At 39.3% G+C, this 24,537-nt stretch overlaps 1 protein-coding gene across 1 annotated transcript in view; it reads right to left on the bottom strand.

Moving 5' to 3' along the window:
• The window catches only part of CTNNBL1 (catenin beta like 1), a 161,081-nt gene that overhangs the window by 63,141 nt on the left and 73,403 nt on the right, over positions 1–24,537 (bottom strand). Inside the window, exons 8-11 of the mRNA XM_068987209.1 lie at positions 20,554–20,626; positions 20,255–20,313; positions 18,590–18,738; positions 404–585 (exon numbers count right to left, since the gene is read on the bottom strand). Coding sequence (XP_068843310.1) covers positions 404–585; positions 18,590–18,738; positions 20,255–20,313; positions 20,554–20,626 — 463 coding nt within the window. The remainder of the gene's footprint in view (positions 1–403; positions 586–18,589; positions 18,739–20,254; positions 20,314–20,553; positions 20,627–24,537) is intronic.

Genomic DNA, 24,537 nt, shown 5'->3' with positions numbered 1-24,537 from the left:
TCCTGATGTTGGCTGAATCATACTTTAATACAGAAGTACACGAAAGTGCTACTCCGGAGGTGACATGTGCTGCTACCCCATTACTCTTTTCAAAAGGGTCCTCCATCAGAGAGACACCTCGCTACAAATTACCGTGAAGAAAACAAAACCTTCACACACAGGCTTATTAACAGGCCAGCAGGGAATGGAACCACCAGAAGCAGTGTGGCAAAGGCCATCCGTGACCAGGGGTCACCGGGTTGCTTTTCCATGCACAGAAAATAAGCAGATAAAAAAGAAAAAGGTAGCACACTTCCACCTAAGAGTCGACTCCTCAGCTGCACAGCACTTTGCAAAGCAGCTCTCATCTCCCTCATTTCTCCTAACACCTTTCAATGAGGCTGACTTCTCCAGCGAACCCTACCTTCATGCTCCTTCTCAGTGGTTCCCACTTTCTTGATCTTCCTAGGAGACTTCATAAAAAGGGGAAAGATGGTCCGTAAGCCGAGAATGTCAACAAACTTGTGGCAGTTGTCTGTGCCCTCGGGTCCAATCATGGCATGGTCCAGCACTTTCAGGGCACTGCTCCTGGAGATCTTCTTTTCTCTGGGAACAAAAGAGGTTTTACATAAGGCATTTCATGAGCATGGTCTGGTCTTAAAAAAAAAAAAAAAAGTATATTTACTGCAAAATTCATTACAATGGAAAAAAGAAAAATAAAAGCAAAAATAATTTAAAGGTCCACCAGTCAAAACATTATTACATTATAGTATATCTACATGGAATATTACATACTTATTAACAATCAGGAGAGTAGGTGTTAGAATGAACAAGTTCTTATGATCATAATGGTAAGCATGAAAAATAATATTCAAAATTCCATATGAAGCATTACCTCATGTAAAAATATGTAAAAAATATGCATTAGAAGACACTGGAAAGAAACAGATCAAAATACTAACAGGTTATTTCAAGGTGTGGATTATGGATCAGCTATTCTTCCTTTTTCTTTCTCTTTAACAGCTTTATCAAGATATAGTTGACACACCATACAATTCACCCATTTAAAATGTATAATTCAATGGATCCTAGAATATTCAGAAATATGCCACCATCACCTTAGGCAATTATAGAACAGTGTCATCATTGCCAAATTCAACGTCATGAAGATTTAAACCTATGTTTTCTTCTAAGAGTGTACTACTTTTAGTTCTTACATTTAGATCTTTATTTTTGAATTAATCTGTGTATGTGGTATTAGTTAAGGATCCAACTGCATCGATTTGCATGTGGGTTTCCAACTGTGACATCTGAACTGAGTCTGAAGTATGATCATCTGCCAGGCAGAGAAGAGAAAGCCATGATATTGGCGGCGGTAAGCAGGATACGCAAAGGTACAGAAGGTCTGTAAGAGCGTGTCACTTGGAGGGACTGGAAGTAGCTCTGAATGATGGGGGGGTGCGGGGGCAGGGGTGGGTGGGTGAGACGATTGAGGCGAAGTGGGCAGGAGCAGGTCACGACAGGCCCTGGCTGTGCTGCCCAAGGAACCTGGGCTCCATGCCACTGACGCTGAGGAAGTCACGAAATGTTTAAGAAAAGGAGGGCACTACATAAATAGATTTTTGAAAGCTTAATCTGGCAGTAGTGTGATGAAGGGCCTGGAGGGACAGAGCTTGCGGGTCAGGAGGCACCTTTAAGAGAATATGACAAGAGAGCAAGTGAAAACAACAGAGCTCTGATTATGGCAGGGTAGCAAAAAGGCATATTTGTGAGACATGAAATCTTAAATATCAGGAGGAGGGTAAATACATTTCTAAACTCAGCAGGGAGGGGTTTTTCTGCATCAAAATGAAATTCTGAAAGGAAACTAGACAAATAATATATTTGTTTTCACTACAGCTGGACTTCAGCATCCCACTCTACAAACTTAAATTTACAAAGGTTATGACTAGGGCATGTAACCACGTGAGGAGAAATTAGGAAACTGAAATACAATATCTTTACTGTTTAGCCACTCAGAAAAAGTCCTCTTGAAATGAATGACCATCATGTAACAGGACACCTTCCAGTTACCATTTCGCATACATTCAGGCCATTTCACATTTAACAGAAACGCTAAAGGTAAAGGATGCTGGTTTAGCCAAGTCTCTCTCTCTTTTTTCCCTGCCTAAGCAAATTCAACAAACAAAAGATTTTAAAAGTAAAACCCCTTTCCAGGTAGGCAGTGTAAGACGCCTTTAAAGGGGGCAGTAATTGCATATTGATCACCATTTAGGCAAGCTGCATGGAGGTGAACTTTGGAATATTCATTGGGCTCAAGTTCAGGCTTTTAGCAATCAATAGCTGTTTGGCCTGACTTTCTTGGGTTGGCTTTATTTGAAATATTTATTCTACTTGAGGACAAGCAGTTTATCTTAGTCTTGGCTGGGTTCATCAGGTTGTCCATCATGCCAGGACCAATGTGGATGCTGGCCGCTATAAAATGGGTGCTGGTGGGAAAGGACTGAGTCCTCTACTCTTCTACCAAGGTGAACCTTCTGAGGAGGCAGAAAGGGGAGGAGAGGGAAGCTTCCACTGTTGCTTTAATCTACTTCGCTTCATTAGACAGAAACACTTTCGTAATAAACATGCATTCTGAGCATGTTCGTTCTTTCATCAAATACTTATGAAGCACCTAACAAGTGCCAGATATTAAGCTGAGATGTGAAGACAGGCACAGCTCATGCTTCTGAGGAGCGTGGTTCACAGGGGGAGACAGATGTGCAGACCATGGTATACTGAGAAGAAGAGCCATGTACTACAGTGGAGGTGTATACAGGGGAGAATATGAATGCAGGGAGGAGGGCTGACTATGAGTCAGGGAGGCCTCACAAAGGGGATGATGCCTGAACCAAGGTGCACTGGATGACTTTCTCAGATCGGCAAAAAAGATAAGGGTATTTCAAGCAGAAGGAAACAACAGCATATGACAAGGCATGAGTAAGCGTGTTACATTCAGGGAAGTGGTGCATGGTCCTGTGAGAACATTAAGAGCCAGAGGGGCAGCAGGAAAAAAATGAAGCCAGTTGATTCTGTGTATTAGAAAGATCATACTTGCTACAGTGGGTTGGACTGTATCAAGGGAGGGGAAGAGGAAGAAGTAGAAGAGAGAGCGGAAATACATGGAAGGCAGAGACACTGGTAAAAAACGCGAAGTAACAAGAGACTATGGGTGAAAAGAGGTGAGTTCAGATTGATCCTGGGTGCTGGTGAGACACCAGCTTAGACTTACTGGTCTGCAGTCCAGGAATGAGATTAAAAATAGAAGGAAACGGACTTCCCTTGGTGGTACAGTGGATGACAGACCGCCTGCCAATGCACGGGACACGGGTTCGATCCCTGGTCTGGGAGGATTCCACACGCTGCAGAGCAACTGGGCCCATGCGCCACAACCACTGAGCCCTGCAAGCTGCAACTGCTGAAGCCAGAGCCCCTAGAGCCTGTGCTTCACAAGAGAAGCCACCACAGTGAAAAGCCTGTGCACCACAACCAGAGAGCAGTCCTGGCTCTCGGCAACTAGAGAAAGCCCATGTGCAGCAATGAAGACCAAGTGCAACCAAACACAAATTAATAAATAAATAAAATTATTTTTTTTTAATGGAGGGAAACGTCTGTGCTCAGTCACTTCCAACTTTTTGTGATCCCATGTGTAAGAATGATTAAACCTATGGCTAGTAATTGAATCAATGATGTGAAGATTACCCTAAAAGGGTGAACAAAATATGCAGAAAAGAGGGATTAAACCCTGGAGGAAACTTATTCAAAAGACAAGTAAAAGAATTAAAGTCCACTCCCTTCTCAACCAGAAGACTGTGAGGAATCAAGAAAAAGAGTGATAGGCAGTGACAGTCTTCTTTAAAAGACACTGTGAAGCATAAACTTATTTCTGCAAAAAAACTTGGATAATGCCATATGAGATCATTTTTGTTTGCTTTAAAATGTACATGATTAAGTTCATTTCCCTTTAGCACCCCAAATATATCACTTTCCAGGATCCAAGATTCCTATGAATTAGATATAAGATCAACATGACTTAAGTTCATAGGTGCTCTCAAAGTTCAGTGCCAAAGAACACAAGTGCTATGGCAGATGCTAAGAGATATTCCACCTCTAAAATAGAATAGTGGCAGTCTTCTATATTGCTAGATTCATTTTTTTTTCCATTTCTATTCCCATTCATTTTTTATAAAATACTAGTACCAACCATTTCTTGACGGCCTGTGCCAGAAAATGAAACAAATATGTAGAAAACAAAGGTAAGATTTTTGTTTCTAGCACTATAGTAGACATAAAAAACATAGTAAAAATCAAAAACAGAAAGAAAGACATGTGGGAGACTTCTCTGGCAGTCCAGAGATTAAGACTCCACGGTTCCCCTGCACAGCAATGAAGACCCAGCACAGCCCAAAATAAACAAATAAAATCACACACACACACACACACACACACACACACATAAAGATTCTACCCTTCCAACACAAGGGATGAGGGTTTGATCCTTGCTCAGGGAACTAAGATCCACCCCCATGCTAAGAGGTATGGCCAAAAGAAAAAAAAAAGGAAGGAAATTCCCAAATATTTTAAAACTAAATAATACACTTCTAAATATATCATGGGTCAAAGATGAAATCAAAAGAGAATTTAGAAGGTGTTTTGAACTGAAAATACAACATATTAAAATGTGTGTAACATGGTTTAAAGCAGCAATTAGAGGGAAATTTATACCATTAAATATATATTAGAAAATTCAAGAAAGATGTCAGGTCAGCGATCTCAAATTCCCTTCTTGAGGAATCAGAAAAATAGCATATTAAACCCCAAGCAATCAGAAGAAAAGCAATAATGAAGATCAGAGTAGAAATCACTGAAACAGAAAACAAACAAAAAACCAGTAGAAATCAATGAAAACAAAAACTGATTCTTTGAAAAGATGACACAAATGACTAACATTAGAAATAGCAGAAGGCATATATCCCTGCAGATTATATAGGAGTTAAAAGGATAATAAGGGGATATTCAAGAACAACTTTATGCAAAAAAATTCTACCACTTGGATAAAATGAATTCCCGAAAAGACACAAACTACCCAAGTTTACTCAAAGAGAAAAAAGGAAAAAGAAAAAAGATCACTGGAACAAGTGAAAAAATTTTATTTATCAAAATTTAAAACTTCTCTGGGAATTCCCTGGCAGTCCAGTGGTTAGGACTTGGGGATTTCACTGTGGTGGCCTGGATTCAATTCCTGGTTGGGGAACTAAAATCCTGTAAGATGCGTGGTGCAGCGACTGCCACCCCCTTAATCCCCAATAAAAACTTTTCAAAAGACTATGTTATGAAAATGAAAAGGTAAGCTATGGACTGGAAGAAAATATCTGTAAAACATATATCTGACAAGAGTGTATCTATGACACAGAAAGAAATGTTAATAATGAGACAACCACTCTTACCCCTGCTCAAAATGGGCAAAAGATCTGACCATACACTACCAAAGAAGGTATGTAGATGGCAAATAAGCACATGAAAAGACACTCAATATCATTAGCCATGAGGGAAATTCAAATTAAAACCACAAGACACCTATATACACCCACTAGAATGACTAAAATACAAAACACTATGCATACCTATCATATGATCCAGATGTGATAGGATCAACTATCATACTGATCCTAGATAGGATTCAACTCATAGATATCTATCCAAAAGAGATGAAAAATATTGTTCACCCAAAGATTTCATACATGAATATTAACAGTAGCTTTGTTCTTAAAAGCAAAAAACTGAAAATCTAAATGTCCATCAACAAATGAATAAACAAACTGATGTATTCTTAAATGGAATACTATCCAGCAAAGAAAAAGGGACAAACAATTGTTACACGTGGCAGAATCTCAAAATAATTACAGTGAGTAAAACTGAAAGAAAAAAAAGAAACTCAAGAGTAAAAAAAAAACTGATGGTTCCTAAAACGGACGTATGAAGGAATATACCCTTCTCTTTCCTTTTTTTTCCTTTTGGCCTATACAGTTAATAATCAGCATGGGTTCACTGTATTTCTGCTATACAACCCCAAGCTGCAATTGTACACATCCCTTGGGATCACGGTGGTCTCAACTGGAACAGGGTTTTACAACAGAAGTAATAAGCTTCATGTCAACGTTTTCAAGGAAACTGTCAATGTAATTCTTCTGTCTCCCACTGGCTTTGTTTTTTCTCAGAGAACACTGAACCATCTGATAAAAGGACATACTGTTAAAAGTGCTCTGTGGAGGCAAGAAGCAAATGCTTCGGAGCACAGTCTGTAATTAAACCCGGTACATTGAAATCTTAAATCTGCAAAAACATCTTACCAAAGATAGACTTCTGTAACCAAGCACAAAGAAATGGCAAACCAGTCTCTATCCAGGGGCAATGAGGCCGTCTTTACGGCTCCACCCTCATTTTCTGCTAAATTCTAAGATGGCCATGGCCCCATAGGTATAATTTAGTCTTATTTCTGTGAATTGGGCCCTATAAATCTCATCACTTTGTAAAACTGCAAGATAAACTGTAATTCTCCCAAATTTTATTTTTCTCTCAACTATTCCTGACTACCAAAATGCCACTTGGTTCATGTTCATATCTTAACTCTCTGGCTGCCAGCCAAGGATCATCCAAATATCCTCTTTGTACCCTAATTCTTCCCAGGTGGCTCAGATATAAAGAATCTGCCTGCCAATGCAGGAGATGAGAGTTTGATCCCAGGCTCAGGAAGCTCCCCTGGAAAAGGGAAATGGCAACCCACTCTAGTATTCTTCCCTGGAAAATCTCATGGTCAGAAGAGCCTGGTGGGGTACAGTCCAGGGCGTCACAGAAGAGTCAGAAACGACTTAGTGACTAGACAACAACAACAACCCTAACTCTTGACTACCAAGCCAAAATAATGAGGGCAAGATACCTGAAATGCAGGGCCTCTGGTTTTCTCTTCCTTTCAGGAGAAGAGTTCTCCACCGCCCAAGAGGCTCTGTGGGTCCCACCCATACCTCATATTTTCTCTTTCCTTATCAAAAAACAACGACCAAAAATGAGAAATCCCTTTTTTTTTTTTTTTTGAGTTCTTATACTCTAGGATGGCTACCTGCTGTTTCTTTCACAGCATGAGTTCCATTTTAAAATATCACCTCAGCAATCTTTTTTCTCCCTTTTCAAAATGTCTTCATCTATTCTTTGGCAGAGAGAGAAAAAAAAAAAACAAAAAAAATAGCCTTTTTTCCCTTATTGATTCTGTCAAGCACTGTGAAATCCAGACACTCTTAACACAGGAATGAAAAAAAGTCACCTGACAACTAAACTAACACTGGGAGGGAAGGGGAAAGAAGAGGCGAAAGGCCTGTGAGGTAAGGGCTGAGAGGTCCCAGACCTCCAAACGGTGCTCAGGAGCAAAAGCTGAAACTCAGCTACAAATCAACATGAAGGGCTTCTGTGAACCTTGAGTAGAAAGGTTATAAGAAATAAATACCTAAACCCTAACCCTAAAATATCTAGGAGGAGGATGGAAGAAGAGAGTTGAGAGGGTCAAGTGTTTCAAGGGGGGATCAACTCAAGTGTAGACACTTGCATTGGCTTTGCTCTGAAGCCCAGCATGGGCACAAGCCAAACAGGGCAGTGAGCCCAGGACTACAGCTGATGCCTGGCTTTCCTGGAGTCTTGAAGATCAGGTTCACCACCACCCTATTTTATATTCCTCGCACACTAAAAAATTTCACATGGGCAAACAGGACTAAATATCTCTTGACGGGAGGTTACATTCTCAGCTACATGGCTTTTAATAAATCATTCCTCATTCTTCGGGCCTATCTGCAGGATCTGCCAGCAATTCTATGACCCAATGATTCTAAAAAGTAAAAATATTTCTCAAGACTTTCCTTATTCATTTAGAAAATATTTACTGAGTGCCTAATATGTATTATTGCTAGATTCTGGGGATACAGAGAGGAAAACCTGGTTCCTGCTCTCAAGAGTCTTATAGTACAGCCAGGGACAAAGAGATGCTTGCCACACAGGATGGTAAGTGTTCCCACAGGGGTAAGCAAGGGGTGCCTGAACCTAATCTCTAAAATCAACAGGGGGTGTGTGGGTGTAAGGACAGGGCAAGGGGAAGTGATATAGGGATGGAGGCTTCTTAAAAGAACTTTAGCCTAAGTATCAAGGGTGAGGAACCCAGAGAAAATAAAGAAATGTGTTAAGGAATCTAAAATAGTTTGGTTTAGAAAACAGAAAGGACATGTGTGGGAAAAGGAGAATGAGCGGAGATGGCCACAGGAGAATTAGGCAGAGGACAGATCCTGAAGGGACTTGGTACCACTTCAAATGTTCATAAACAAACAAATCAAGATTCATTTTTCAAAAAGTAAATTACATTAACAGAAAAGAAATGGAATAAATTGCTTAACTTCCACTGAAGGAAAATGAAAGAACTAAAAGGCAAAACAAAATAAAATCTTCAAGAAAACCATCAGAACAAAATAAAGAGAAGCAAAGGGCCAAACACAACAGTCATTGTAATAGAAACAAGCACATTAAATTCATCTGCTTAAAAACAAACTCTCACATCGGACTAAAAATTAAAAAAAAAAGCATGCTCTTAATAGGAGTCACATATAATATAAAATGACATAAAAAGTTAAAATAAAACCATAGGAAGGGATACGATAGATAAATACAAAATAATAAAAGAATTCAAAACCAATTCATTACATGCAATAAAAAGGACTATTTAACACTAACAAAGATATACAATTCAAAATTAAAATGAAAGAATTAGCATTTACTTGCTGAATAAACAAGGTAGAATATAACGAGCAAAAGAGTCAAGAATAAAAGAAAAAAAAAGCCAGTTTTATTAAGATACCAATATTACTCTCAAAGTTTGACAGATTAGTTTTTTAAAAAATGGATATGGAAGAGTTAAAATATATTTCAAATATTGATTTAGGAGTTATGTACAGGACATACTCTAGGAACACAAACTCTAAGTGTCCATGGAATACACACAAAAACTAGCCATCTACAGGCCACAAATAAAGTCTCAAATTAGAAAAGCAGATACTATTCAGCCTATATTTTCTATTAAGGTAATAAGAAAATAAGACTTAACCACTTGAAACTGTGTGATGAAGCTAAGCCATTTTAAGAGGAAAATTTTAACCTTAAAGTTTGTTTGTTGGTTGTTGTTGTTTTCCCCTTTGTCTGTGCCACAAGGCTTGTGGGATCTTAATTCCCTGATCAGGGACTGAACCCATGCCCTTGGCAGTGAGAACACAGAGTCCTAACCACTGGACTGCCAGGGAATCCTGAATGTTTTTATTTTCAAATAAGAGGATTATTTTTAAAAGCATTAACCATTCAACTCAGGTATTTAGAAAAGGGCAACACAATAAATGGAAAGAAAGAAGAAAAAAGGAATTAAAGACATAAACAAATTTGTGAGAAGGCAAAAAGTATACAAATAAACAAAATGCCAAACCAAAAGCAAAGACAATCTCAATCACTTTTAACACAGTTGACTGAGTAAGAAAGCAGGGAAATGTAAGTAGATAACATTAAGCGTTATAAAGAAGACATAATGAGCAGAAAGTGAAAAAGATGAAATGGAAGATACAGAACAGAATTACACAAATACGCGGACAACTTATATCAATAAACTTGGAAGTCTATGAAATTGAAAATTTCTAGGAAAATACAAAATATCAAGTTGTCTTTAAAAATCAGAACACTGATGAAGGAATCAAAGACCTAAATAAATGGAGAAATACACCATGTTCATGGATTGGGAGTCTCGCTGTTGCAAAGATGTGCATCCTCCCCAAAAGGATCTACAGAATCATCAGAATGCCAGTCAGAACCCCAGCAGTTTTTCTAGAAATTTATATACAAAGAAACTATAGAACTAGAATAGTTAAAAGTCTTTAAAAAGACACTAAGTAAGACAATTACATCACATAATTTCAAGACTCAACGGTACAGTCAGAACAGGGTTGTGTTGCCAAAAAGACAGACACATAGATCAATGAAGAAGAACAGAAAGCACAAAAAATAGACCCACACATGTGAGATAATTAATTTCTGACAAAAGTGTAAAGGCAATTAACTGGAAAGTGCACAATGTTTGCAATAAATGGTGCCAGAATTGGATATATGGGTTCGGGTGGACTCCGGGAGTTGGTGATGGACAGGGAGGCCTGGCGTGCTGCGGTTCATGGGGTTGCAAAGAGTCCAACACAACTGAGCGACTGAACTGAAGTGATGCAAAAATAATAAATAAAACCAAGAACCTCAATTCATACCTAACACCAATATGAAAATTAATTTAAAATCGATCACAGATCTATAAATGTAAACCATAAAACTGAAAATTCTAAAAAAAAGATGAAAGAAACACTTTGAGACCCTGGTTAGGGAAACATAGTTTATATGACATACCAAAAGTACAATTAAAATATATATATATATTTTTTTTAAATTAGACTTTATCAGTAAAACTTTTGCTCTTTAAAAGACACTGCTAAAAAATGAAAAGGCAAGCCACAGACTAGGAAAAAAATATTTCCAAAACATGGCTCTGACAAAAACTTCTTTCCAGAATAATGAACACTTAAAACTCAGTAACACAACCCAAATAAAATTTAGACAGTAAGTCTGAACAAAGGGTTGACTAAACAAAAGATGTGAGAACCATCAACCTGAAAAGATGTTTAACGACCTTGTGCGTGCCTATGGGCTAAATTGCTGCAGTTGTGTCCGACTCTTTGCGACCCCATGGACTGTAGCTCACCAGGCTCCTCTGTCCATGGGATTCTCCAGGCAAGAATACTGGAGTGGGTTGCCATTTCCTCCATCAGGGAATCTCCCCAATCCATGTTCCAACCCAAGGGTCCAGGGACTGAACCCATGTCTCTTGGGTCTTCTGCGTTGGAAGGTGGATTCTTTACCACTAGCACCACCTGGGAAGCCCTTAACAACCTTAGTCATCAGTTATATGCAAATTAAAGCCACTATACACACTCATTCAAATGGTTAAAACTAAAATCTGACTACACTAAGAATTAGGGAAGATAGAAAACTGGAATTCTCATGCCTTGCTGGTAAGAATATAAAATGATACGATCATTTTGGAAACAGCTTGGTAGTTTCTAATAGTAAATTTCATTTACTATATGACTTAGTCATTGGTGGCTCAGAGAGTAAAGAAACTGTGCAATGCAGGAGACCTGGGTTTGATTCTTGGGTTGGGAAGATCCCCTGGAGTAGGAAATGGCAACCTATTCCAGTATTCTTGACTGGAGAATTCCATGGACAGAGAAGCCTGGCAGGCTACAGTCCGTGGGATCACAAAGAGTCAGACACAACTGAGCGACTAACACTTTCACTTTCATATGACATAGTCACTCATTTCCCAGGTATTTTACCCAAGAGAAATGAAAATATATATTTATCTTAAGACTTTTAAGCAGCTTTATACAGGATAGCAAAACAACAGAAAAAAACAAATGTCTATGAACAAATGAATAAATAAACATATGCTACATCAAGTGGGCCTTAGGAAGCATCACTAAGAAAAAAGCTAGTGGAGGTGATGGAATTCCAGTGGAGCTGTTTCAAATCCTGGAAGATGATGCCGTGAAAGTGCTGCATTCAATATGCCAGTAAATTTGGAAAACTCAGTAGTGGCTACAGGACTGGAAAAGGTCAGTTTTCATTCCAACCCCAAAGAAAGGCAATGCCAAAGAATGCTCAAACTACCGCACAATTGCACTCATCTCACATGCTAGTAAGGCAATGCTCAAAATTCTCCAAGTCAGGCTTCAGCAATACGTGAATCATGAACTTCCAGATGTTCAAACTGGGTTTAGAAAAGGCAGAGGAACCAGAGATCAAATTGCCAACATCCGCTGGATCACTGAATAAGGAAGAGAGTTCCAGAAAAATATCTACTTCTCCTTTATTGACTATGCCAAAGCCTTTGACTGTGTGGATCACAACAAACTGGAAAATTCTGAAAGAGATGGGAATACCAGACCACCTGACCTGCCTCTTCAGAAACTTATATGCAGGTCAGGAGGCAACAGTTAGAACTGGACATGGAACAACAGACTGGTTCCAAACAGGAAAAGGAATACATCAAGGTTGTATATTATCACCCTGCTTATTTAACTTATATGCAGAGTACATCATGAGAAATGCTGGGCTGGAGGAAGCACAAGCTGGAATCAAGATTGCTGGGAGAAATATCAATAACCTCAGATATGCAGATGACACCACCCTTATGGCAGAAAGTGAAGAGGAAAAAGCCTCTTGATGAAAGTGAAAGAGGAGAGTGAAAAAGTTGGCTTAGAGCTCAACATTCAGAAAACTAAGATCATGGCATCCAGTCCCATCACTTCATGGCAAATAGATGGGGAAACAGTGGAAACAGTGAGAGACTTTATTTTTCTGGGCTCCAAAATTACTGCAGATGGTGACTACAGCCATGAAATTAAAAGACACTTACTCCCGGGAAGGAAAATTATGACCAACCTAGACAGCATATTAAAAAGCAGAGACATTACTTTGTCAACAAAGGTCTGTCTAGTCAAGGCTATGGTTTTTCCTGTGGTCATGTATGGATGTGAGAGTTGGACTATAAAGAAAACTGAGGGCTGAAGAATTGATGCTTTTGAACTATGGTGTTGGAGAAGACTCTTGAGAGTCCCTTGGACTGCAAAGAGATCCAACCAGTCCATCCGAAAGGAGATCAGTCCTGGGTATTCATTGGTAGGACTGATTTTGACACTGAAACTCCAATAGTTTGACCAGCTAATGTGAAGAGCAGACTCATCTGAAAAGACATTGATGCTGGGAAAGACTGAGGGCAGGAGAAGGAGAAAGGGACGACAGAAAATGAGATGGTTGGATGGCATCACTGACTCAATGGACATGGGTTTGGATGGACTCCGGAAGTTGGTGATGGACAGGGCTGGCGTGCTGCGGTTCATGGGGTTGCAAAGAGTCAGACATAACTGAGCGACTGAACTGAACTGAACTAAGCATAAAAAAGAAACACACTACTGATACATGCAAAGTAAATGAACCTCAAAAACAACCTATTGAGTTAAATAAGCCAAACAAAACACACACTGTATGATTCTATTTATATGAAATTCTAGAAAGACAATCGTTGACTGGGGCCAAAGCTGGATTGATGGGAATTGACTGTAAAAGGGATCAAGTAAATTTCAGAGGGTGATAAAAATGATCTATACATGCAGTATCTAATATGGTAGCCACTAGCCACATACAGCCATGGAGTATTTGAAATGCAGCTAAATTTCAGATTTAAGTAGAGGAAACTTAAAATTTAAGTTTAAAAATTGATACTTGATTCAGTTATTGGGAAATATTTAAGTATGTTTGGAATAAGTGTATTTAAATTTGGGAATCTACTTTTTCAACTGTAAATTGTATGAAATCTAAATAAAAACCAAGTACTTTAATGAAAACCTAGCATTGAATTCAGATGTAAATGTAAAATGCACACTGGATTTTAAAGAGTTACTACAAAAAATGAATGTAAAATAGATTCATAATTTTTTTATTGATAAATAATATTGGTTACTTTTCCCCTTTGGTAACCATATGCTCATTTTCTATGTCTGTGAGTCTATTTCTATGTTGTAAATAAGTTCATTTGTATCATTTTTTTAAGATTCTACACATAAGTGACTTAATGTATTTGTCTTTCTTTGACTGACTTCACTTAGAATGGTAATCTCTAGGTTCAGCCATGTTGCTGAAGATGACAATATTTTATTCTCTTTTATGAGAGAGAATATGGCTTTCAATATTTTTATGGCTGAGTAATACTCCATTGTATGTATATATAACCACATCTTCTTTACCCATTCATCTGTTGATGGACACAAGTGGCTTCCATGTCTTGGTTTAAGTAATGTGGCTCAGAAACACTGTGCTGCGTGTATCTTTTCAGATTACAGTTTTCGTCTTTTCCAGATATATGCCCAAAAGTGGGATTGCTGGATCGTATGGTAACTCTATGTTTAGTTTTTTAAGCAACCTCTCTCTTGTTGGGCCTGCGCCAATTTATATTCCCACTAGCTTCCCACTGTGCTTCCCAGGGGGCATTAGTGATAAAGAACCTGACTGCCAGTGCAGGAGACATAAGAGATGCGGTTTTGATCCCTGTGTCAGGAAGATCCCCTGGAGGAGGAAATGGCAACCCACTGCAGTACTCTTACCTGAAGAGTCCCACGGACAGAGGAGGCTGGCAGGCTGTGGCTCACAGGGTCACAGAGAGCTGGACACGACGGAAGCGACTGAGCACACACATACTAGCACGGTAGGAGGGTTCCCTTTCTCCACACTTCTCAGCATTTATTACTTGTAGACTCTTGGACAATGGCCATTCTGACTGGTGTGAGGTGATACCTCACTTCAGTTTTGACTTTCATTTCTACAATGATTAGTAATGTTGCAGATTTTTTCATGCACCTGTTGACTATCTTGGTTATCTGTACCATATGTCTTCTTTGGAAAAGTGCCTATATAGGTCTTCTGCCCAGTTTCTGACTGGGTTGTTTTTGTTTTTTTTTAACATTGAGCAGTAAGAGCTGTATATTTTGGAAGTTAAGCCCTTGTCTGCCGCATCATTTGCAAATACTTTCTCCCATTCTGGAGGCTGTCCCTTCGTTTTATTTCCTTTGCTGTGCAAAAGCTCCTTTGGTTGATTAGGTCCCATTTGTTTATTTCTGCTTTTGTTTCTTTTGCACTGGGAGACTGACCTAAGCAAACACTGCTATGATTTATGTCACAATGCTTTGCCTGTATTCTCTCCTAGGAGTTTCATGGTGTCATGTCTTTATCAAAGTCTTTAAGCCATGCTGAGTTTATTTTTGTGTATGGTGTGAGGACAGGAGAAGATTTTCTGAGCCTAATTTCTTGCATCCCCTCCTATCTAGGAAAGCAATAAAATCATTAATGGAGACAGCTGCTCCTCGTGATTAGCAGCAACACTCTGCCAAAATGGTACACGTATCTCCCTTCACCAAAATTACATATAAACTGACTTCCCCACTTCCTCTTCAGAGCAGTTCTCAGAGCTATCTGAGAGGCTATCTCCCAGGCTACAGTCCTCATTTTGCCCCAAATAAAACTTAACTCACAGCTCTCATGTTGTGCGTGTTCTTCCATCGACAGTATCTTATATCTTCCTTGTGGTGAAAATAAAGGTATACACATTTGTCAAAATCAAAACTATATACTTAAAATGAGTGTCTGATTATATATTATTTATGCCTTGATAAAGGTGATAAAAGTATTAAAACTGAATCATATATATGTATGTGTGATAATGTGTATACATAAATGTATAAATGACTATCTTGTTGGTGATTGTTCCTTATCAATAATCAGAAACATAAAAAAACTCATAGGCTGTGGACATGCAAAATTCACTGTTACTCTTAACAGTCAATACATTAAATTATATTAGAGTTATTTAATGTCGGCCTCCATCACGACCTATTGAGTATCTTGAAGGCAAGAATCCTGTCTTGTTCATGTCTGTGATAAGCCTAGCACTGAACACACTAAGTGAACATAGCACTTTATCAATGTTTTAATAACTGCAGAGCTGTTCCAGACAACTTATAGAGTCTAATTCCCACAAAATCCCTGGAAATTTGGAAATGGAAATCCCTCCCATTTTTCAGATGAAAAAAGGGAGAATCAGAGGGTAGAAAGGTTGGAATAACTCACCAAACATCCAGAACTAGTCACTGAAAGAGCTGTGTTCCAAATCCACATCTCCCTTAACTCTAAACCCCATTCTTTAACACTGCACCATATTGCTACCTCTCCAGGTGGGCATTTCATTAACTGTTTGATGAATGCTTGAATTCAAATAAAAATCAGTATTTAGGGGCAATGGAACCAGAGGAATTTTCCTGAACGTCTAGTGTTATAGCTGCATAGTTTTTAAATGGGTTCCCTTGAGACAGAGAGCAACTTGGCAGCTCTTGCTAGAAGATCAGGAAGGATGGATCTACTAGGGAGAAACAACTCCCTCCCAATTAAACTTCTCATTTGGGAGTCTGAAGGAAAAAAATCACACAGAACAAAGAGCATGGGAAAGAAAAAAAAAGAAACGCTGAATCTGCTGATATAGCTAATTAATGTAAAAGAATTAATATAATAATAACTTCAGCATTCAAAAATGAAAAGTTAGGAGATCCTAGAAAGGTGCTATTTCTACATCTTTTAGAGTTCCTTTTTAAATTAGGCTCCTAGAACCTCAGCATTTCTGCTTGAATAATCCATACTTCTGGTTATTTATTCAGCTCCCCACTGCTGCACATTTCCAAGCCATATGCTACAGGAATACATCACCTCATATTTGCACTCAAACATCCAAAGACATTGGTGGTTCAGACCTTTAAGAAGCTTAGAAGAAAGTCCCTATAGAATATAGTTTTAAGGTTAAAAGGCCCAGGAAGCCAAATGCATCTTCTTTATATGTTATGTGCTTGAGAGAAGGTGGGTCATTTCAACAAAAGGACAGGCAATTAGAAGGGTAAAGGAGATAAACAAACAGAAGACTCAAGAGAGTAAAGCCAGCAAAAATCAGTTGAACACTAAAGGCCTCTGAATAACTACAATGCCCTTCTCTGTACTTTAAAATAAATTTTTAAAAATAATTCCACCAAGGAAGATTTTTCAATCAATCCAAGGCCTGGTACACACTGGACAAACCAAGAGGTCTACTGTGCCCCTGGGCCTACACAAGCCTTTAAAAAGAAGATGTTTTTGAAACACATACCCTGATGATCTTAAGTACAAAAATAGCTTTAAGCACAAAAATTTGTAGAATCTGTCACTGGAGAATTTTTTATAACAACAAAACATTGGAAATGACTACAATATCCATATCAAAGAAGGACCAAGTAAGTTATATTCCCTTAGAGTCACCATTATTCAATTATTGAAAACTGTCATGAAGATTATGTCACAACATGGGAAACAGCATGTTAAGTTAAAAAAATAAAACAGTACAGAAAATTACAAGTGTGGTAGGCCTAAAAAGCTGTTAAAAATGTACAATTTCTGTACAAGCCAAGCACTTCACACATTACCTTATCAGTGCTTTAACAGTTTTGTATGTCTATATTCTAAGTTATATTTTATAGATATGTATCAAATTTATTAAAAATTTTTTTCACTGAAATTTTCAATCTATCCAGATATGTTTCAAAACAGCAGACTTGGACTCAGTTTCATAAAGAATCCCAAAATGCTCAGTCCTCCAACCAATCAAACATGCTCTTATATCTCTCAGTTTAAAAAACTGACCATTGTCAACTAAACACCCCACTCTGGTTACCCCTTCACCCTATATCTCTAATCCACTTCCAAGCCAGATTTCTCAAGAGTTATTAGTTACAAGCTATCTCCCATTTACTTCCAGATTATGTGAATTACACTAATATGAAACCTACTTTAAGTATTTTAAGAAGTGAATGCACAAATAAGATATGACAGTGAAGTGAAAGTGACAGTCACTCAGTCATGTCCGACTCTTTGCAACCCCATGGACTGGAGCCTGCTAGGCTCCTCTTCCATGGAATTCTCCAGGCAAGAATATTGGAGTGGGTTGCCATTCCCTTCTCCAGGGGATCTTACTGACCCAGGGATCAAACCAAGGTCTCTCGCACTGCAGGCATATTGTTTACTGTTTGAGCTTTAAATTAGACCTAGATATACAAGGAAGGAATTATGAAGAAAAGTTCTAGAATAGTCTTGCACATTTTCGTATCTCCTATGCTAGCCACATGGCAAGGTACAACTCATTACTGAAAATAATATATAATGAAAAGTATGTATAAATGAAAAATAGAATTACATTCTGCTGTCAATAGTAAAGTATGTTAGTCACTCAGTCATGTCTGACTCTGCTATCCCATGGACTGTAGCCTGCCAGGCTCCTTTGTCCATGAAATTCCCCAGGCAAGAATACTGGAGTGGGTTGTCATCTCCTTCTCCAGGGGATCTTCCTGACCCAGGGATCGAACCTGGTCCTCCTGCATTGTGGGCAGATTCTTTACCATCTGAGCCACCAGATTTTTGTCAATAGTAAAAATATGGACAAACATATGGCACAGATAGGTCTACATAAGATAAAAAGAAAGTTGGGCTAAGTTTAGAAATTAACATAGGACATGTTTAGAAATTAATGACTAGATTTTCCCAAACCAACACACTCTGAGAAGGAATGACAACAACAAAATTTCCCTTCAATGGAGTGTTCCTATTACCAAATGACATAATAGGGTACAAATAGACCAAAATATACTCCGTATTCATCCAAACTAACTTCAGAAAAGACCATACACTCACCTGAAGACTACTGTTTTATATATCTAGGAAACTCAATGGAATAAAAGACCACAGCTAGCTACATGTTCTTGAATCCAGGCTAGCAGTGAGGAGTTGGACAAAAAGAGATGGACAGCTAGGACATGACTGGAGATGAGAAGCATACCTTAGCATGAGATTCATCAGCTGAAGACCCTCGCCTTTCAGGAAGCGCTCACGATTAGAACTCAGCATCAGGCAGGAACAGAGGGAATCAAACAGATTTTCCATCATCTCCTGCTCCTCAGCCGTGCTAGGATTGTGTCTTTTAAACACCTGTCAAGCAAAAATATCAGAAGGCACAGAATCATAAGAGAAGGTCTTTTCATCAACCAGCATGCAACAATTTCCGAAGCCTGTCTACTCCAATAACCCTACAACGGAAGAAGCAGAGCCCTATCAAACAAAATTCTCATCTGTTTCCATTGGAGAGAAACTGGGCTTTCTGATTCACAGGTATTAAATAAATGGCTATCATGCAAAAACAAAAAACAAACCAAAAAACCCCACAACAACAGTAACAACAGAAAACCACTCAACTGACCATTAGGTTCAGGAGTGATTCATAGTTCCAAGGAGGCAGATTTAACAAAAGCCAACAAAACCTTTTTATTATGAAACATATTCACTGACAGAAAACTCTATAAAGGACATATACAGCTAAATGAGTAAGGTGAACACCCCTGAAACCATCACCCAGATCGAGAAACAACTTTACCAGGTACCCCCGCCCCAAAGCTCTCCACTTGGCCCACCCGACCACAACACGTTTCTTCCCCTTCTAAAACAAACCACAGTTCTGAAGGGCAAATCCTGGCCCAAAATAAGGAACAGTTTCCTAACCACCAGGGCTAATGAACTGCCTTATAGACCATTTGTGGCTCATAAGTCGTGGGAATGGCTTCAAGCAGTTTTTATCTTTGCCAGAAATACATGGCATGTTAAGAGGAAAAGCTCTTAACAGTGTATGCATACCCATACAGTCTACTACAAAATGATCAATCTTATAGGAACAGGACTAAGCACTTTCCCAGAACTGGGAAGAGATTCACATTTCAAAGCTCTATTTTTTGGGGTGAAGGCCAATCCACTCAGGCTGCTGGCACCAGGATGGAAGCTGTATGCAAACTGACATCTCAGACACTCCCAACACTCTACAGATTTTATCCAAATGATCTATTTTCAGTCTTGGTTTTGGAATAGCACAGATGAGACTGGTTAGGAAAAAAAAATCTTAACAGTATTTTCAGAATGCCAGCAGAACATTTCGACGGGATTTACATTTCTTACGCTGAGCAAATGGCAATTTCTAATTTCTTTTTCCAGCCTCCAGTGCCACATCCTCCCCCTATCCTCCTCTCTGACCTCTATCCTGTTGCACTGGAACTTGTACACGTGAAGCTTAGCTGGATCCTAAACGAACAGACTCTTAATTTAGTGGTAAACTGACAGCAAAGAAAGTGAATAATCTTGAGAGTGGGTCAACTGAAAATAATGTGGCATTCTTGGCTCAAAAATATATACTTAAGGGGAGCACACGTCTTTGGGACTGACAAACGTCAGAAGACTGAGGAAGTCCATACCAGATACATGGTGCTATCTGGTCATAAAGAGCAAATGAACTAAGAAAGGAGGCAAACCATGTGCCTCCAGTGTGACCTGAAGCCTGCCAGCACACCCCATATGGCTTGCATCACATGGCTGATTCCTTCCCAGTCTCCAGCTCCACCTCCCATTTAAAGATACAAGCCATGTATCTTCATGGCAGACAGGAAGCGTAAGAATTACTCACGGATAACTGCTGAAGAAGCACATCGATTCCATCCAGCTCCCCAAGCAATTCCCTGTTTTCTAAAAGGGGGAAAAAATAGAAGAAGAAAAAAAAAAATGAAGCTAACTGTCAGATTTTACAGCCGTCTAACACTGATACATCAGCAAACAAAATCAATACAGCTTGACAGAGTACAAAAGCTGCACAGAGAGCGAGAGGGAGAGCAAGGGGATGCCAAAGGCAAGAGAGCTTGCTGTCATGATCTGAAACAAGCCTGGCTCCTATCCTAACAGAATGTCAATACCGAGAGGGAGCCTCACCATCGTTGTCCTGGAGCAATATGGCCAGCACTTCACTACAATACAGTTTGTTGGCATCGAAAGGCATCTTTGCCTGTGGGAAAACAGGAGAAAGGAGAAATATGTTAAGGGCCCTTGTTTCTTTCCCCAACAATTTTTTCCACAAGTATTAGGATCTGAGTTGGAGAGATGGAGAAGTGAGAACAGGAAAAGGTAGGTTATGGGTAAAAAAAGTCTGTCTCTGCTCTCAAAAGACCAGACTCAAGTACAACGGAGTAAAACCATAAACAGCATTATGTACACAGCGGTCCTCACACTTCTAACGCCCAGATACAAATGTTACCTCCTCTGTGAAGCTGTTCCAGATTTCCCATTGTGAGTCTAGGGACTATGGTCGAGCACATAATATGTACTCAAATGCAAAGTAGATGAATGAAAGTTTTTAAGACTAAAATCTATCATGAAGCTTCAGTCATGAGTGACGGTCATAAAATTAGGCTGTAAATTAGCCTATGGACAGATGATCAGAGAAGCTGAAAAGAAAGCCAGTTCTTATTTAGATTAGCTGAATGTCTTTGTAACAAAGTAGTTCCTTTTTGGATTTTTAATTTTTTTTAATGCTTAAAATTTAATTTGAAATCATAAACCTATCTGCTTGTGGGCCATAATCTGCCTACTATTTAAAAAGGAAACCACATTAAATATGCAGAAATGTGTGAATATTTTAACACCCAAATTCCTACCCACAATTCTTTCCCTGCTGCATGCTCTGCTACTTGGAGTCACAGAGGGGACACACGCACTGCAGAGCCCATCTTTCACGGTCACCCACATCGTCGCTCCTGCAGCGAGCCTCGAGCGCCTCACCATTAACGACACCCCGTGGATAAAGGGACACAGAGAGGAGCGTGAGCCTCATCGATGTGTTTTTATTTACTGGACCCTCGATCCTCAAAATGCAGGCACAATAACAGCTGTTAATCAGCAGCAACCCTGCTACCTATCCAGGTTTTTGAACTGAGAAATAATTACTGTACCTGAAAAGGACAGGGGAGGTGTTTATCTTAAAGCTAATACCGCCATCCCCTTAGCACCATTCACAGTTCTGTTTGGACATTGATTTTGGACTTAAGAAGGAAGACTGGCCCCTAATGAAGCAATACCCAGCATCTTTTCAGTTCTCTCTGCACGTCTTCCTCATCAAGCCTAAGTGCACCCTACAGGGCTTCAGGAGGCTGACTAGGTATGACCCATCTCAGGTTAAAAGATCTGTAAATACAAGGTCTTACGTGTGCTGACTGCAAGGTATGCTCCCTGGGCAAGCTTAAGGTCTTGTTTCAGGAAATTCAGTACAACAGCCAGTGTTTAAATGCAAACTGTAGTATTTTCCACTTTAAGAAAACAGTTTTATACAAATCAAAACACAAAAGTGAAAAGCTAAGCGGTATCTCTATCAGAATGAAGAATCTGCTAATAAAATCACTCAAATTATTTAAGTTATGAATACTGCTAGTTTGCAGACAAAAGTCTGTCGAGTCAAAGCTATGGTTTTTCCAGCAGTCACGTATGGATGTGAGAGATGGACAATAAAGAAAGCTGAGCACGGAAGAATTGATGCTTTTGAACTGTGGTGGTGGAGAAGACTCTTGAGAGTCCCTTGGACTGCAAGGAGATCCAACCAGTCAATCCTCAAGGAAATCAGTCCTGAATATTCAGTGAAATGACTGAGGCTGAAGCTGAAGTTCCAGTACTCTGGCCACCTGATGCAAAGAACTGACTCATTGGAAAAGACCCTGATGCTGGGAAAGATTGAAGGCAGAAGGAAAAGGGGATGACAGAGGATGAGATGGTTGGATGGCATCACTGACTCAACGGACACGAGTTTGAGCAAGCTCTGGGAGTTCACGGTGGACAGGGAAGCCTGGTGCACTGAAGTCCATGGGTTTACAATGAATCAGACATGACTGAGCAATGGATTTATATATTTACTGCTAGTTGAAATGATTTAAGCCATACCAACTTATATGCAGCTTTTAAAGGGTCAAGGTTCTTGGTTCAAACAGGATACACTCAACTGAAAGAAGCCAAAAGATATCAGGCCCCTGGAGCAATAGCCTTTCTGTGGTTCCAATGACTCTTGACTTTTACTTGATTGTATAAAATTCTGTCTCCAAGGTTGGGGGGAAGGTTTCCCTCTTTTCCCAACAAGTTATTTATTAGACACTTGCTAAATGTAAGACAAAAAATTAAACATGACAGCAAACAGGTGAATTTGCATGAACCTGATCCAATACATCATTTAAAAGATTACACTGAATTAAAATTAATTTTATCAAGTAATACATGTATATTAAAAAAAAAAAGGACATAAATCTAGGATCAGACACACCTAGATTTCACTCATAAGCATGCACTATGTATGTAACCCAAAGTCTGCAGTTCCCAAACCATGCATCATGGGACACCATATTGAATCCACAGGGGATTCCAAGGATTCACAGTATTTCCACGAAAAGCACAGTGACATCTGACATCTGTGGAATAGTGAATGCATTAACCATTAGCTCCAGGTACTGTTTTCTTTTGATGACATCCTTTCTTTCACAGGCTGGCTTTGGGTGGTTACTATGATAAAAGAGCTGTGTGAAAATCAACGTTGAGAAGAAACAAAGATGGTGGTGTTCGATCTGATTCCAAGGTTTTAGAAGTCATGCAGTACTCAAAATGAACACACATCTATCGGTAAGTAGCTGTGGTATTTAAGAATGAAATAAAAAATATATTTTAATCCAAGCATCTAATCTACCTACCTTAAATGGGACTATTAGGTCCTTTTTGGTATAGGACCTTATAAAAAAATTACTGAGATATTGATGGCACCATAAATTAAGAATGGTCATCTATGACTGAAGTAATATTCCTGGTCTCAAGTTTCTTTATCTGTAAAATGGAGATAATAAAATAACATCTTCTCTGGAGGGTTACTATTAGAATTAAATAATATGGAAGTTGCTGTTGTTTAGTCACTAAGTTGTGTCTGACTCTTTTGCAGCCCCATCGATTATAGCCTGCCAGGCTCCTCTGTCCATGGGATTTCCCAGGCAAGAATACTAGAGTGGGTTGCCATTTCCTAATCCAGGGAGTCTTCCCAACCCAGGGATTGAATGCAGGTCTCCTGCATTGGCAGGCAGATTCTTTATCACTGAGCCAACAGGGAAGCCCAATATGGAAGTACCTAACACAATATGGAGGTATTAATAACCTCAGATATGCAGATGACACCACCGTTATGGCAAGAAGTCAAGCACTAAGGAGCCTCTTGATGAAATTGAAAGAGGAAAGTGAAAAGTTAGCTTAAAACTCAACATTCAGAAAACTAAGATCATAGCATCTGGTCCCATCACTTCATGGCAAATAGATGGGGAAACAGTGGAAACTGTGAGAGACTTTATTTTTCTGGGCTCCAAAATCACTGCAGATGGTGACTGCAGCCAGGAAATTAAAAGACACTTACTCCTGGGAAGGAAAGTTATGACCAACCTAGACAGCATATTAAAAAGCAGAGACACTACTTTGTCAACAAAGGTCTGTCTAGTCAAGGCTATGGTTTTTCCAGTAGTCATGTATGGATATGAAAGTTGGACTATAAAGAAAGCTGAGCACCAAAGAATTGATGCTTTTGAACTGTCGTGTTGGAGAAGACTCTTCATCGGAAGGACTGATGCTGAAGCTGAAACTCCAATACTTTGGCCACCTGATGCAAAGAACTGACTTATTGGAAAAGACCTTGATGCTGGGAAAGACTGAACGTGGGAGGAGAAGGGGACGACAGAGGATGAGATGGTTGGATGGCATCACCGAATCAATGGACATGAGTCGGAGTAAACTCCAGGAGTTGGTCATGGACAGGAAGGCCTGGTGTGCTGCAGTCCATGGGGTTCCAAAGAGTTGGACATGACTGAGAGACTGAACTGAACTGAACACATAGTAGGTGCTACACATTTT

The sequence above is a fragment of the Capricornis sumatraensis genome, chromosome 15 (assembly GCF_032405125.1).
Source record: "Capricornis sumatraensis isolate serow.1 chromosome 15, serow.2, whole genome shotgun sequence".
NCBI lineage: Eukaryota > Metazoa > Chordata > Mammalia > Artiodactyla > Bovidae > Capricornis > Capricornis sumatraensis.
This window is presented reverse-complemented; position numbering and strand designations above follow the sequence as displayed.